The sequence below is a fragment of the Myotis myotis genome, unplaced genomic scaffold (genome assembly GCF_014108235.1).
Source record: "Myotis myotis isolate mMyoMyo1 unplaced genomic scaffold, mMyoMyo1.p scaffold_m19_p_6, whole genome shotgun sequence".
In the NCBI taxonomy this organism is placed as follows: domain Eukaryota; kingdom Metazoa; phylum Chordata; class Mammalia; order Chiroptera; family Vespertilionidae; genus Myotis; species Myotis myotis.
In genome coordinates, this window is record NW_023416368.1 from 98,148,658 (window position 1) to 98,163,203 (window position 14,546).

General features: G+C 53.4%; 1 protein-coding gene across 2 annotated transcripts in view; it reads left to right on the forward strand.

The window, feature by feature from the left end:
- RUFY1 (RUN and FYVE domain containing 1) overlaps positions 1 to 9,975 on the forward strand; it is a 55,723-nt gene extending 45,748 nt beyond the window's left edge. For both annotated transcript variants that reach the window (XM_036313266.1, XM_036313267.1), the window contains 5 exons: positions 106 to 235; positions 3,876 to 3,970; positions 6,574 to 6,622; positions 7,715 to 7,792; positions 9,447 to 9,975. In XM_036313266.1, the coding sequence (XP_036169159.1) occupies positions 106 to 235; positions 3,876 to 3,970; positions 6,574 to 6,622; positions 7,715 to 7,792; positions 9,447 to 9,593 (499 nt within the window). In that variant the 3' untranslated portion in view covers positions 9,594 to 9,975. The remainder of the gene's footprint in view (positions 1 to 105; positions 236 to 3,875; positions 3,971 to 6,573; positions 6,623 to 7,714; positions 7,793 to 9,446) is intronic.
- The last annotated feature ends 4,571 nt before the right edge of the window (positions 9,976 to 14,546 follow it).

Sequence of the window (14,546 nt, forward strand, 5' to 3'; positions counted from 1 at the left end):
AGTCTCCTGTGAATTCCATTTCCTCTGTGGTGTCTTGGGTTGGATTGTAGATTTACCATGAAAATCTCCCTCAGAGACTAACTCACATTTGTTTTGGGAAAATAGCTCAAGTCTTGAGAAAGAATTGAAATCAGAAAAAGAGCAAAGACAGGCTCTTCAACGGGAGTTGCAGTGTGAGAAGGACACCTCGTCGCTCCTCCGGGCAGAGCTGCAGCAAGTGGAAGGGCTGAAGAGGGTGAGTGGCACTGTCCTGGGGCAGAGAGCGGCCAGCATGGGGGGTGGGGGTGCTGCTCTCTGCTTCCCCGGCTGGGAGGCACCGGCCCCCACTTCCTAGCTTCTGCTCTCGGAGGAAAGGGCAAGGCTGAGCGAAAGCCGGTGAGCAAACCAGAGACTCGGTGGTGAGTGCTGTGAAGAGACTGGAGTAGGAGACGGTCCCCAGTGTGGCGGGTGGTCTGGGAACAATCACCGGAGACGGGAAGGGCCAGCCAGGGCCCCCAGGCGGTGTGAGGTGTGTCGCGGTGAAGAAGCAGGAAGAAGGCTGCGGCTGAGGAGTGACCAGCGGAGGGAGGAGGCGCTTGAGCCGAGGTCTCGAGCGGGGCCCTCCCAGCTGTGAATTTGGGTTTTATTCTGAGCACGACCAGAAGCTGTTGGAGGGGCCTAATCCACTTCGTTTGAAGGCCATCGCCAGCTACTGTGTGGAGAATGGGTAGTGAGTTTGCAAGAGAGAAAACAGTAACCACTAAACATCATCACTCTGCGGAGGGCCTGCGCTCGGCCAGGGAGGTGACCTGCCTCCCGAGGCCCGCCTGGCCCGTGGTCATCCCCAGGACGCCGCTGGCCCAGGGCCTCCGTCTGCCCTATCCAGACCCGAGTCTGTCCCGGGGTCGCCTCCTTCCTCTGGAGGGTCGGCCTGGACCCTGCAGTGCAGTCCCCGTGCGGGGACGTGGGGGGCCAGCACAGACTGTCATCTGGCTGGACCGGGCCCTCCTGGCCCTGGGCAGCCCACAGTGAATTGCCATGTCTCCCCAGCAGGGACATTCTGGTCAGAGCTGCCATCCAGGGACCTGGGTGCATCCCTGGCTTCTCCGGGCGGGGCTGGTGCCGGGCTCAGGGTCTGCAAGCCACAGGTGGCCTTCCCACACCTCCCCTCTGGACGAGGGTCCTGGGCGGGGCAGCCTCCAGGCCTGGATTTTGTTGTTTAACGTGGTGATGGGTGCCGCCGCGCAACTCAAACGAGCCGCGAAAGGCCCTGTTGATTTCTGTCGGAAAGTGCCTACCGCCTCCTGTGAGAGCGCCCACCAGGCCAGGGTGGGGGTCACTGAGGAGGAGAGAGCTTCCTCAGCCGCCACTCAGCTCGCAGAAGGGAGGGAAGCAACAGAGGGGGCAGAGGACTTCTAGAAAGCTCTGCTGTCATAGAACGTACGCCCATACTCCACTTCAGAACTCTGGTGTAAGTTTTGAATTCCACACCCACCGCTCCCCACACACACAGAAACAAAACAACGTGTTTGGCGTTGCCCACAAGCCTGTTTTAACAGGCTCTGGGGGAGTGCCCACAACTCAGGCTGAGGCCCCACGGCGCCCAGGGTCAGCCCTGGACCCCAAGTTATTTTTCTGGGTCTTCGTTTGGCCCTCATCAGCCCACGTCCTCCAGGTGGAGAGGCCTAAGCCAGCACTCGGACATCCTTAGCACTGCCAAGGAGGCAGGAGAGGCTCACAGCTGTGAGCCTGGCTTCTGGCTGAGCGGAGCTCCCCCTGTGGGAGCGCACTGACCACCAGGGGGCAGTTCCTGCATTGAGCGTCTGCCCCCTGGTGGTCAGTGCACATCATAGTGACCAGTTGTTCGCAGTCATTCCGCTGTTAGGGTCAATTTGCATATTGCCATTTTAGTATAGGATATCCTATATAATAAAATAGAAACATGTAAATTGACCGTCCCTCCACTAGGCTCACCAGCCAATCAGGAGAGTATGCAAATTAACCCGACAAAGATGGGAAGCCTGCAGCCACGGGAAGTCTCCCTCTCCCCAGAGTTAGGAGCACCAGCCCAGGTCCAACCAGTGGCCTGGTCCTGACTGCCGGGGTGAGTTCCTGCAGGCTGGGGTTTGATCCCTGGGCATTAGCAGTAGGAGACCAGTGCCTTTGTTATTGCTGTGTGTCCAGGTTTTAATTGGCTAAATGCCCGGTGGTCCTGGGCACCAGCTTAGCAAAATCTTTTAGGACGAGAATTCTGTCTGGGTTTCCTCAAATCCCCTCAGACACTACTCACCCCTCTGTAAAGGCACAGAACAAGTGAGGCCCCTTAAATAAAAATCAGAGGTCTCCAGCAATGGTGGGCCTCTCTCATCACAGTCATTTGGACTGGATGGCATTTGAGTATTTATCTAGGCACCATGACAGGGAACACACAAGCTCAAGTCATGATCTCTGCCCTTAAATAATTCACAATCTTATTAGAGCGAGTGGCTGATAAAAGCACAGTAATGACATCAGAATGTAAGTCAACAATACAGAGAGGAAGAGGCAATTGCTAGGGTGATTTTCCAACAATTAGTACAAAGAGTATGTGCTGTGAATTAAATTAAAAAATATGTGTGGAAGTAGCTGCTTTATGAATATGGGATCCCTTCCTATTTTAAAGGAAACTGAGTTCCATGTGAACTGTGTAATATGCTATGATATCTGAGGCACAGGACAAGGGAGGCCCTAAGGGCACTATGCTTTGATATTTGAGTCATTCTTTATTGTTCAATGTGATTTCTTTCTGCACGCCTCAGTTTTGTAATGTTAAATTACTAGAATAATATATCTTCCTATAAAATATTACTAGAAGATCAAATGATCAGGTGACATTTATTGTTATTTTCTATAAATGAACACAATCTCTGATATGCTAAAGTGATAGGTATTATAGAAATATTCAGATAGGGAGACCTACAGGCTTGATTATAAGTGAGGCTTACTATCACAACCCAAATTTATTGCTTAAAAAAAAAGCAGAGAGCCAACTAGAAACTGAACCAAATATATGCCCTTGAAGGGCAAGTGTAATTGGATAAGCTTTGCTATTACAAGAGCAAGAAGAAAAAATCAGATGCAAGAATGAGAAGCAGATGGCATCCACTCTAAGCTGCTGTTAAAGAAAAAGGATGATATACTATAAAATACTTGAAGCAGATTGTAAAGAGATTTGTTCAGAGAGGATTTCCGAGAGTAGGTGGTATTTCAGTTAATTTTTTTAATTGTGAAGAGGTTAGCTAGATAAGAAAAAGGTGTAGGGGTCCTGGATTGCAGAGGGTGCAGGCGTGGCTGAAGGACCCCCCCATCCCCACCCCTGTGCACAAATTTCATGCACCGGGCCTCTAATTAGATAGATGATAGATAGATAGATAGATAGATAGATATTTTAAAAGAAACTCAGACAGGTAAAGCCTTATTTGCCCTGCAAGGGTGACTGCTTTGAATGTCCCTGATGAATGCAGCTGCTTCCTATCCCATGTCACCGTCCGCTGCAGAGCTACTCCCCTGCACTCACCTGTTCTGGAGAAGCAAGCTAGTGATTACTCTTTTTTAAATATATTGTTATTGATTTCAGAGAGGGGAGGGAGAGAGAAACATCAATGACGAGAGAATCATTGATCAGCTGCCTCCTGCATGCCCTCCTATGAGGGATCAAGTCTGCAACCCGGGCATGTGCCCTGACCGGAATCCAACCGTGACCTCCTGGTTCATGGGTCAGAACTCAGCCACTGAACCACGCCAGCTGGCTGCCTTTTACTCTTAAAAAACATTCTGACCTGCTTGTTGCTATGATTACTAAACCTTATAAAAAGGACTTTCAGTTCTGTGTCAAGTATCTGGTTTGTTCATTTTAGGAGCTGCGAGCGCTCCAGGACGAGAAGGCAGAGTTACAGAAGGTTTGTGACGAGCAGGAACAAGCCCTCCAGGAAATGGGACTGCACCTCAGCCAGTAAGAACCTGCTCCCCTCCCTCCCCGTGAAGAGTCTGGCCACTGCATGACTCAAGTCCCAAACCTATGTCCTGCTGTCAGAGGAGGGGGAGCCAGTCAGGGAGGCTTGCCAGCTACTCAGGGGTGCCCCCAAGAAGTGAGACCTCATGGGCATAGAGCCCTCCTGTTCACTAACACAGCATCTGGTCCCAAGGGAGCCAGAGGGCTGCTGAGAGGGTTGCCCGAGGTTGGAGCACCGGGAGCCCTGGAGCTGAGAATTGGCCTGCGGCGAGCGCCTGCCTTTCCCCGGGGAACACTCGCCCCGCCAGCCCCATCTCCGCTGGGCGGTGCTGCAGCCAAGCAGACCCTGGGAGTTTGTCTCCCTCTTGACTGGACAGCCCCCTGGTGTCCTGCCCTGCCAGGCACTCAGATGGGTCACACTGCAAATCGTGCAGCTTGTCCATGTGTGTGATCATTGCAGTTCCAAACCAGCTTTGTCCCTTATGAGTCAGGACCCTTGGTGGCAAGTGACAGAAATCCAGCTCCAACTGGCTTAAGCAAAAGAAGCCATAGGATCCGTCCCTGCCCCACCCTGCTGTCCTGTCTGTTGCTTACCTCCTAGGCAGTCTGGCGCCCTTGGGGGCAGAATGGCGCCCGGCAGGGTCTGTGAGACGAGTTCTCTTTCTGCGGCTCTCCCAGACCCCTGGCTGACTCACTGCCCCCACCTGGGTCCTCACACAAGCGCAGTGACCAGAGAGATGGGGCTCTTGTGACCAGCACAGCCTGTGCTCAGGCCCAGTGCTGAATACAATGGGACCAGGAAGGTCCAGAGGTGGGACCAACATGAGAATCAGCTATAAACACACACCCAGGACACAGATCTGCACCCCTAGGGTTTCTCAGGCTGGAAAATCGGAACATTTAGGTAAAGCAGTGCAGGAGGCTGGTCCACAAAAGCAGTAAGAAAGGAGATGGTATGGCTCTGGTGGGAATGTGAGGTGAGGGTGCCAGCCCCCTCGCTGTATCTTTCTAGACCAGCTCAGGGCTACCGACCACCCTTCCACCCTGAGGCCCGCCGGCCGCCTTGCCTGCTGAGTGCCCGGCACTGCTCTCTTCTGGCCGGTACTTGCCCCGCCCCCACCCTGGGGGGCTCCTGGGCGGTGGGCAAGGCTGGGTACCTGCCCCTCGCTTGGAGCACAGGGAGCTCTGAGGGTGTCCATGAGACCAAGGAGCACCAGGTGTGGGGCTGGCATACAGCTGGCTCCTGGGGGTGCAGTGGTGGTGAGGGAGGGAGGGAAGGACGCCTTGGCACGGTCCGCTGTGCCCCGGTGCACCCCCTTCTCAGGGACCAGCACCATTCTCCTGCCTGGACAGCCCGCAGGCGGTCGAGAGCACCTTCCTGTTCTAGGGGCTTCAGCCTGAAATGTGGCTGGGCCTGGTCTGGAGACAGCCCTGCACTCGGCAGCCTTGCCCTGCTGCCGCCTGACTCGCAGCCGGGCTGTGCAGTCCGAGCAGGGCTGCGTGCTGTCTCCCCTTCCTTCTCCTTGCAAGCCCACACCACACGGGGGATAGAGAGGGGAAGCCTGTCCTCCCCTCCGCCCCCTGCAGACATCAGCTGTGCTGTGGCTCCGAAGTCGGCACATCCCGGGCAGCCTCGGGCCCATCAATCTGCTGGCCTATTTCTGCGGGGGCCGGTGGGGGGGGGGGGGGGGCGCGGGCGTGATCTTTCCTGAAAGCCATGGGGTTTTCTAAAGGCCCTGATGCTCAGAGCACTGACACTTTGACCCTTAGATTAGATAGCTTTGGTGGTGGAGGTGGTTGGGGGGCGTTGAGGGATTGAGGGGAAAAAGGGAACTCATGGACATGGACAGCAGTGTGCTGATTGCAGGGTGGAGGGGGTGGGGTGGAAGAGAGCATAGAGGATGCATGGTGATGGAAAAAATGATCATAATTTACCATAATTAAAATAGGGGCTCAGAATCGTTTGCCCTTGCAGTTGTGTTAATTTACATTTCAGTGACAGGTATGAGAGGAAAGGCCGGCCGGCCTCCCCTGGACAGACCAGCACCATCTCACGCAGCTTGTGCAAATAACGCTTGTGTGGTGGTCAGAGAAAGAAAAGAAAAGAAGAGAAAGGGCTCAGACCATTCTCCCCACAAATGAGTGTGTTGTGTTTTCTAGCTTAACTCTGCCCGTTTGACCACTGTCCTTTTATGTGGCTAAATGCTCTTACACTAGCAACACGGAGCAAGGACCAGCGGCCGTGCGCTCCCCTGCCCCGCGGTCAGCAGGAGGCCGGACCCTGCGGGTGTGGGTGCCTGGAACAGGAGCCTCCCCGCACCGAGCAGTCACGTGCAGGAATGTTTGCCCAGAGACCCAGAACCCTGGGCTTTTGTGAGAGAATTCTCAAACGATTGCAGTATTTCAGTCATTTTCGATCCTGGCAGGCTAAACGGTCTGTTTGGGGGCCAGATTCAGTCCACAGGCTCGGCTCAGCCCTCGACATGGGAGCCGGTGGATGAGGCGATTCTGGGATTATAAAAAAGTGGGAAACATTTTAGAACGACTCATATTATACTCCTAAGTTATTACCCCACAAACCTGCTCTCTCTCCTTTTTTAAAGGTCAAAGCTGAAGATGGAAGACATCAAGGAAGTCAATAAAGCGCTGAAGGTACTGAGTTATTCCTGTTATTAGCATAAAAGCCGCTCTGTGACTATTGGTCAGCTCATGCTAATACCCTGCGTGCGCCTGGGTCTTCTCCCCAGAAGTCAGGTGAGACCTGAGCAGCAGTGCCGCTGCGCTGGCCGTGCTGGTGAGCGGCAGGCCCACGGGAACCGTCTCCTGACTTGTTCCCCTGCCACCAGCTGGAGTGACACAGGCCTCGATGCAGGTGCCCTGGTGAAGGAAGCGAAAGGCGGCAGAAAGAGGCCGGGGGTGTTTTTCATAGTGAGAGTGAGGCCTTTCCTCCGAGTGAGACCAGAGCCCTCCCTGCCCCTGTGGGGCCTGCGCTGTTTCAGGGGCCACTGACACCCTGAGGGGGCAGGAGGCTGGGTCATTTTGGGAAGAGCAGCGTGACACCCCCGAGCAGGGACGTGTGGCCAGGTGGCCCAGGGCAGTTCAGCAGAAGGGACAGCCCGCCGGTGGTGGTGACAGCAGGGCCAGCTGCTCCCCCAAGTATACGCTGGAGCAGAGACCTGATGATGGGGCATCTCCCCTCCAGCGCACACAGGTCAGAGGCAGCAAAGGGTCGCAGCACCTACCAGCACTGGGCTTGGAACAACTGTCTGTTTGTCTACCCTCCCTGTAGAGGGAAAGCTCCTTCCATGTCACGGCCGGGCTGCTGGGCTGTGTGTGCCCTGCAGGGCACACAGATAGACATCATGCTTCTAGGGCCCCTTTCAGAGCCTCAGGTGCCTCCCCCACGGTGCTTCCCGTGACAGGGACCACTGTGGCGGATGGTTTCTGTCTGGCTAAAGGGCTGACCTTTCTCCCTCCTGCCAGTTCAAGAGACACTTCAGAGTGCCTCATCCAGGGTTGGAGCTGCAACCCTGACTCTCAGGACTCAGCCAGAGGCCTCTATTGGAAGGTAGTGAACAGGGCCTGGAGAATCCGGCTTAAGGCCCAGGGGACAGCGTGCTTAGGCTGAAAACCAGAGCCACAGGCCAGGCCAGGTCTGTCCCTGGAGAGGAACGAGGCCGTTGGGGAACTGGGTACTGAGCAGCCAGAACACAGGAGCCGGCCATCAATGTGCTTTCCTCCCAGGGCCACACTTGGCTGAAAGATGACGAAGCTACCCACTGTAAGCAGTGTGAGAAGGAGTTCTCCATCTCCCGGAGAAAGGTATGTGTGCCCAGGGGCTGGGTTGGTACCCAGCTGGGCTCCCCTTCCTCTGGTTCTGGGACGAGCCCTTGGGACAAGCCAAGTACTGTGGTCACGCCTGGTGTGCTGGCCCATGCAGGGTGCCCCCAGTCAGTCACAGGCCTTGTCCCCAGCACAGTCCTTTCAGTGATTGGCAGTTTCTTTGGGAGTTGGGCTGCTTGTGTACAGAACTGGTCTAAGTGAATGTATCATTGAAAAGCCTTCATAAGCAACAGAAACAAAATCTGCCCAAATTGGTCAAGAAAAAAGGATCAGTGGGCAACCGATGGGCAGCGGGTTTTGGGACAGGCATCCAAGTAGCACCCAAAGCTCACAGGTCACCTGGGCAGGGCACTTGGTTCTGCTGCCCTGCTCCCAGCCTGCTTTTCTGCCTGGATAGCCCGCCTCCAGGTCTTGAGAACAGGTCCTGGACCCAGCCTTTGGTCCAGGATTGAGGACCATGGTTGGCCAGTTAAGAGGACAGCCAGAGGCTAGATTCCCAAGCAAAATAGGGAGTCCTCACCAAAAGGGGAATGCTTGCCACCCTGGCACCACCACCCCATTGCCATATAGATGCACATTCTCGCGTGTCCCGTTAAAACCCTCTGTGGAAAAGAGGAAGCAAAACTTCCAAATTCTAAAGAGAACAGCAGCAGCCCAGGCGAGGCTGCCTTTGAGACCAGCTGTTCACAAGGCCTGCTAGCGGCGGGGCTCCACACGCCTGGCTCTCCCTACACTAGTTTGAGGTCCAGCTTCCAGCCTGATGGGCGTGGCAGTGGCAGCAGTGATGTAGAGCCCGGAGGAGCAGATGCCACACAGGTCCGGGTCTTGGCGTCTGCTCTGTGCCCGCCCAACACGTGTGGCAGCTCAGCTTACAAAGCAAGACACCGTCACCCCCCAAGACGGACCAGTAAAGGAGCCATAAATGCAGCTGTCACTGATGATCCGGGCCCAAGTCCAGTAAAACGCATTTTAAAGAAAAAGAACCTTAGTCCTAGCGCACACCACTCCACCCGCACTCCATGGGTTGTTCAGGAACATAAATGTAGAAATAAAGGTCTAGAGCAGGGGTGGGGACCGCGGCCCACGGGCCATATAAGGCCCATGAAATCATTTGGCCTGGCCAGGCCAGGGCATTAGGGGTGAGTTAATTACATGTTTAACCAAAGATAGCAGGCTACTTTTTTTTTTTTTTTAATATATCTTTATTGATTTCAGAGAGGAAGGGAGTGGAAGAGATAGATAGAAACATCAATGATGAGAGAGAATCATTGATTGGCTGCCTCCTGCACGCCCCCTACTGGGGATCAAGCCTGCATCCCGGGCATGTGCCCCTGGCCGGAATCGAACCTGGGACCCTTCAGTCCTCAGGCTGACACTCTATCCACTGAGCCAAACCAGCCAGGGCCGCAGGCTACTTTTTTAAGTTGATAATTTTGCATGTAAAATTATAAATTTTGTTATAAATAGCCAAAAGTTTCCCCACCCCTGGTCTAGAAGAACTCCTTCCAAATTGGCATGTCTCTGGGGGAGGGACCTGGAATTAGTAAATGAACTCTGAAAGGCTGCAAGCCTAGCCTGGGTGTGGACCAGGGAGCACATCCTGTCCTGTGACTGCCTCTCTTCTGTCCTCTAGCACCACTGCCGAAACTGCGGCCACATCTTCTGCAACACGTGCTCCAGTAACGAGCTGGCCCTGCCCTCCTACCCCAAGCCCGTGCGCGTGTGTGACAGCTGCCACACCCTGCTCCTGCAGCGCTGCTCCTCCTCCACAGGCTCCTGAGGCCTCAGAACAGCGCCAACTGCAGGGGTTCGAGGCTCGGAGCTGCTTCCCAAGGGAATCTAAGGAAAGAGCCGTTCCTGGGCCGGCTGCCAGCGCTTTCAGAGTTGTATGGAACGAACTCTGGATGGAAGCTTCCTTCTCAGTTGGCTGCATCACCGGTTTAGGGTCAGAAGTAACTTCATGGTTTTGCTACTGTCATTTTCACTTTTTCAAGAACTAACCTATTTTGCAGCAGTTGTACTAGTGTAGTGAGTAATCAGTTCCTCTCCCCCGCACTGCCCTATGTGCCTTCCCTGCTTGAGTCAAGAAATGGGCCCTTTCACACCCTTGTAAGTCACTTCTCACTCTCGTGCAGGGAATAAAGGAGCTTGTGTCAACCTGAGTTAGCCTCTGAAGACCCCTCAGACAAGCTCCGTTTCGGGACAATAGACCCTTTGGGGGCCGTGTTTGGGGTGAAGCCTGCTGGGTTCTGGGGTATAGGCTGTGCTCTGCCCAGTGAGCCAAGGACAACTTGGGCCGTTAAATCCATTGGTGGGATTGGGAAGTGACCTGTCGTCCAAGCTCATGGAGACACCTGAGGGGAAGCACCTTGGGGTTTGCATTTCAGAAGCAGAGTCAGGACAGGTGTTAGCTGTGGGCTGTGAAAACTGGCGCAGAGACTTCCTCCTCTGAGCACATGCATTTCCCTCCCCCAGTCGGTCAATGGCCTCAAAAGTCAGTCCATTTGTGGACCGGGCTTCAGCCTTCTCCACCCTCAGTGCACTCACCTTACTGCCCGTCTGTACCTCCCACCAGTCCTTCTGCACTGCTTCCAGCTGGCCAGCCCCTGCTGGAGGCCCTGACTCTTCCTTCTCAGGAGGGCTCTTCCACAGCCTGGCTCAAGGTTCCCAGCTACTCCCTTAAATACACTTTTATGTTATGGATGGGAAACAGAGGCTCCGTGAAGTTAGGTCCCAGCATGCAGTGCAGCCAGCCTCTAAAACCATGCCTAACTCCAAAGCCATGTTTTATCCAAGCTGCAGGGTTTCAAACCTTACCCTGAGCTTTTTAAATATTCACTCTTCCCCAGACATTTGCATCCTGCTGCCTCGAACTGGTCTGGCATTAGATGCATGTACCTTGTCTTCAAGGCACCCAATTTGAACTGCGGCTTGCTGAGGACCTTAGGCAGGTCACATCACTTCGGCTTCGGAGCCTTAGCTCTCATTGCACGTACAAAAGGTAGCAGGGTAACACCTCCCCACTGAGGGACTGTTCTGAAGGCTCAGTGAGTACATGGCATGCCCACCACTGTGCCACGCTTAGTGCTCTTCCCTTAATCACACTTATTTTCTCCTCCAACCTCATCCCCCCTCCTAACCCTCAAGCAACAAATGGTCAAGCACTATTCACAAAGAATGCTTGGGCCAGTTACCAATATCTAGCTGCATGGAAAACTTTCCACTCAGACATCAGATATACACCTGACCTTTGGGACCCTCTGGTCTGGAACCCTCGAACCTGGGCAGTGACAGACAGATGGCCGAAGGCAGCGCTCCTCAAGCTGCCGTGCACAGGCTGATGGGGCGGCATGGAGGTTTGTGTTCAATGCAGACAGTGTCTGGAGGTTCTGGTCGTTCCCAACAAGCTCCAGGATGCTGGCCCACGGAACGTAAGATTCCTAAGAACCAGAATGTTCTTACTCACTAGCTTTACTCCATGTTTCTAGTTCTTTCCCTTCCTTAATGTTTTCAACAAAAATGTTCTTTATGTAAAACAAATTAACTGAAGAACTCAAGGATGGACCCCTCCTTGAGCCTTCTCAACACCAGGTATCTCCAATCCACACACTTTTAATAACTCAGCCAATGCTAGTTTTATTTAGACTGTAGGTGAACACCAGTGCTCACACTGAAAATTAATCATCTCTAAACCTGCTGGACAAGCGACAGGATACATTCCAAGTGCAACACCTGTGTATCCATAGCCCTTTCCCAACGTGTAGAGCAACACCAACAGCCAGCAGAGAGCATGCAGCAGGGCAGGGGGGTCTGCAGGGCCCCACGCACATCTTCGTGCATTGCTGCCACCTACAGACTTAAACTTGAGTAGACCCACCAAACTAATCTCACCCAGGAAGAAAGGAGAATATCTTCAGCACTTGTCAGAGCAAAATGTACACATCAGGCTCCAAAGAGTACAAGCCTTTATCTGCAGCTAATCAATACAACTAATGAGTCTGGAGCAAGCAGCAACTTCCAACCGGTGTGCTGCAAGCATTTTTAAAACATGCAATACCTGACAATTTCAGTCAAGGGCACTGACCTCTCTTCCCGACTGTCAAATTTAAAAAATGACAACAGCCGTCTGGTATGAATATGATAGAATTGCATCTGATTGGTCAGTCCTTGGTACCAGAAATCTATAATAATATAAGTATAATATGCTAATTAGACCGGATGTCCTTCCGGACAAAGCCGGGGCTGCAGCCATGGGATGGAGGCAGCCACTACAGCTGTGAGGGATGGATCCAGGCAGCCAGACTGCAGCTGTGAAGGCCTACTCTTGCATGAATTTTGTGCATCAGGCCTCTAGTACTTATGCACAGATTTTCATGCATCGGGCCTCTAGTACTTATGCCCAATGCACGAAATTCATGCAAGAGTAGGCCTTCCTTCGCCCGGCTGCCTGCACCAGCTTCCCACAGGCACCTGGGACCCGGCTGCTTCCCTCCTCCAGCCGCCTGCAGGCACCCGGGGCCCAGGCTGGCTTCCCTCCGGCCCCATCAGGAAGGACATCATGAAGATGTCATCTAATTAGCATATTACCTTTTATTATTATAGACTAGAGGCCCGTTGCACAAAAATTTGTGCACTCGGGGGGGAGGGGGTGTCCCTCAGTCCGGCCTGTGCCCTCTCGCAGTCTGGGACCCCTCAGGAGATAACGACCTGCTGGCTTAGGCCTGCTCCCAGGTGGCAGAGGGCAGGCCCAATCCCTAGGTGCAACCCCTGGTCGGACTCAGAGCAGGGCCGATTGGGGAGTTGGGGCGCCGCCCCATCATGCACAGAGCACGGCAAATTGGGAGGTTGTGATGCCACCCTCAGTCACGCTCAAGGTAGGGCCAATTGGGGGGTTGGGGCACCGTCCCGTCACACTCAAGGCAAGGTTGATGGGGAGGTTGCGGCGCCACCCCCTGTCACGCACAGAGCAGGGCCAATCAGGCAGGGGGTTGGGGCGCTGCCCCCTTCACACACAGAGCAGGGCCCATCAGGGGGTTGGGGCGCTGCCACTCTCACACTCAGGGCAGGGCCGATGGGGAGGTTATGGCTCTACCCCATCACACACAGAGCAGGGCCCGTGGGGGGGGGGTGGTGGTTGGGGAGCTCCCCCCTATCAGGCACAGAGCAGGGCTGCTCAGGGGGTTGGGGCCACGCCCCCTGTCTCACACACAGAGCCGCAGGGCGATCAGGGGGTTTGGGCGCTGCCCCGTCACGCTGATCCCGGTGCCGGGAGGCATATTACCCTTTTACTATATAGGGTAGAGACCTGGTGCATGGGTGGGGGCCGGCTGGTTTGCCCTGAAGGGTGTCCTGGATCAGGGTGGGGGTCCCCATTGGGGTGCCTGGCCAGCCTGAGTGAGGGGATGATGGCTGTTTGCAGCTGGTCACACACCCTTCAGGGTGGGGGTCCCCACTGGGGTGCCTGGCCAGTCTGGGTGAGGGGCTGAGGGCTGTTTTCAGGCTGGGAGTGACTGAAGCTCCCAACCGCTCCTTTTTTTCTTTTTATTCTGGGCCAGCTTTACCTTGAGGCTTGGCTCCAGCTCTTAGGCCTCCACGGCTGAAAGTAGGTTTCTGGCCTTTGCTTACAATGTTGCGAATCTGCTGGCTGAAGTCCGGCGGTATTTGTTACAATGTTTCTTAAACTGCCTGCTCAGAGGCCTGCAGCCGCAGGCGGGGAACGTTGGTTTCCTCCAATGATCCTCCGTCACTGAGGCAAGCAAGCCTCATGTTAGTTTCTAGCTGCCTGGCTGCCGGCCGCCATCTTGGCTGACAGTTAATTTGCATATCTCGCTGATTAGCCAATGAAAAGGGTAGCGGTTGTATGCCAATTACCATGTTTCTCTTTTATTAGTGTAGATAGGCACCTGATTTTTTAGTCACTTTAGAACAAAAGTAGTAGGCAATTACTACTGTTTTGTTTTGTAAATCTATCAAAATCATACCTATTTTATCAGATTGGCAAAAACACACACAAATCTATTCTTTGGTGTACTGCAGATTTTAGTTTGTATGCCATTAGATGAAAATGGTTAAAAATTACTAGTCTAGAGGGATGGTGAATGAGTGGTAGTTTCCAAATTGCAGTCTAAGTATCCACTGAAGGAACTTCTGGAACTATACTTTAAATTCCTAATGTTAGAGCATTTTCTAGCAAATGTCAAATTTTAGCCCTAATCTAGTCTACCAGACTTTAAATAATGATTTAATTTCAGAAATATGTGGTCTTGCCCTAGCTGGTTTGGCTCAGTGGGTAGAGCCTCGGCCTGCAGACTGGAGGGTCCTGGGTTTGATTCAAGGGCACATGCTCAGATTGCGGGCTCAATCCCCAGTAGGGGGTGTGCAGGAGGCAGCCGATCAATGATTCTTTCTCATTGATGTTTCTGTCTCCCTCTCCCTTCCTCTCTGAAATCAATTTTAAAAAAAGATGTGGTCTTCTCCTTCAGGAGCTTTAAAGGAAATGAATTTTGCTCGTTAAGTCAAGCATGTCAAATTCGTGGCCCACCTGTGGCCAACAATGAATATTTTTGCGGCCCAGCCAATATAACAGTTATGTAAGAAACGTTTTAATAAAAATTTCGTAACTTTTACAATATCGTTATAACGAACTACGACGTTCACTGATTACTATAATCGTGTTGCATTTATTTCCCTTATGCACAGGTGCACCATTTCTCTCCACTAATACTAAAGTGAA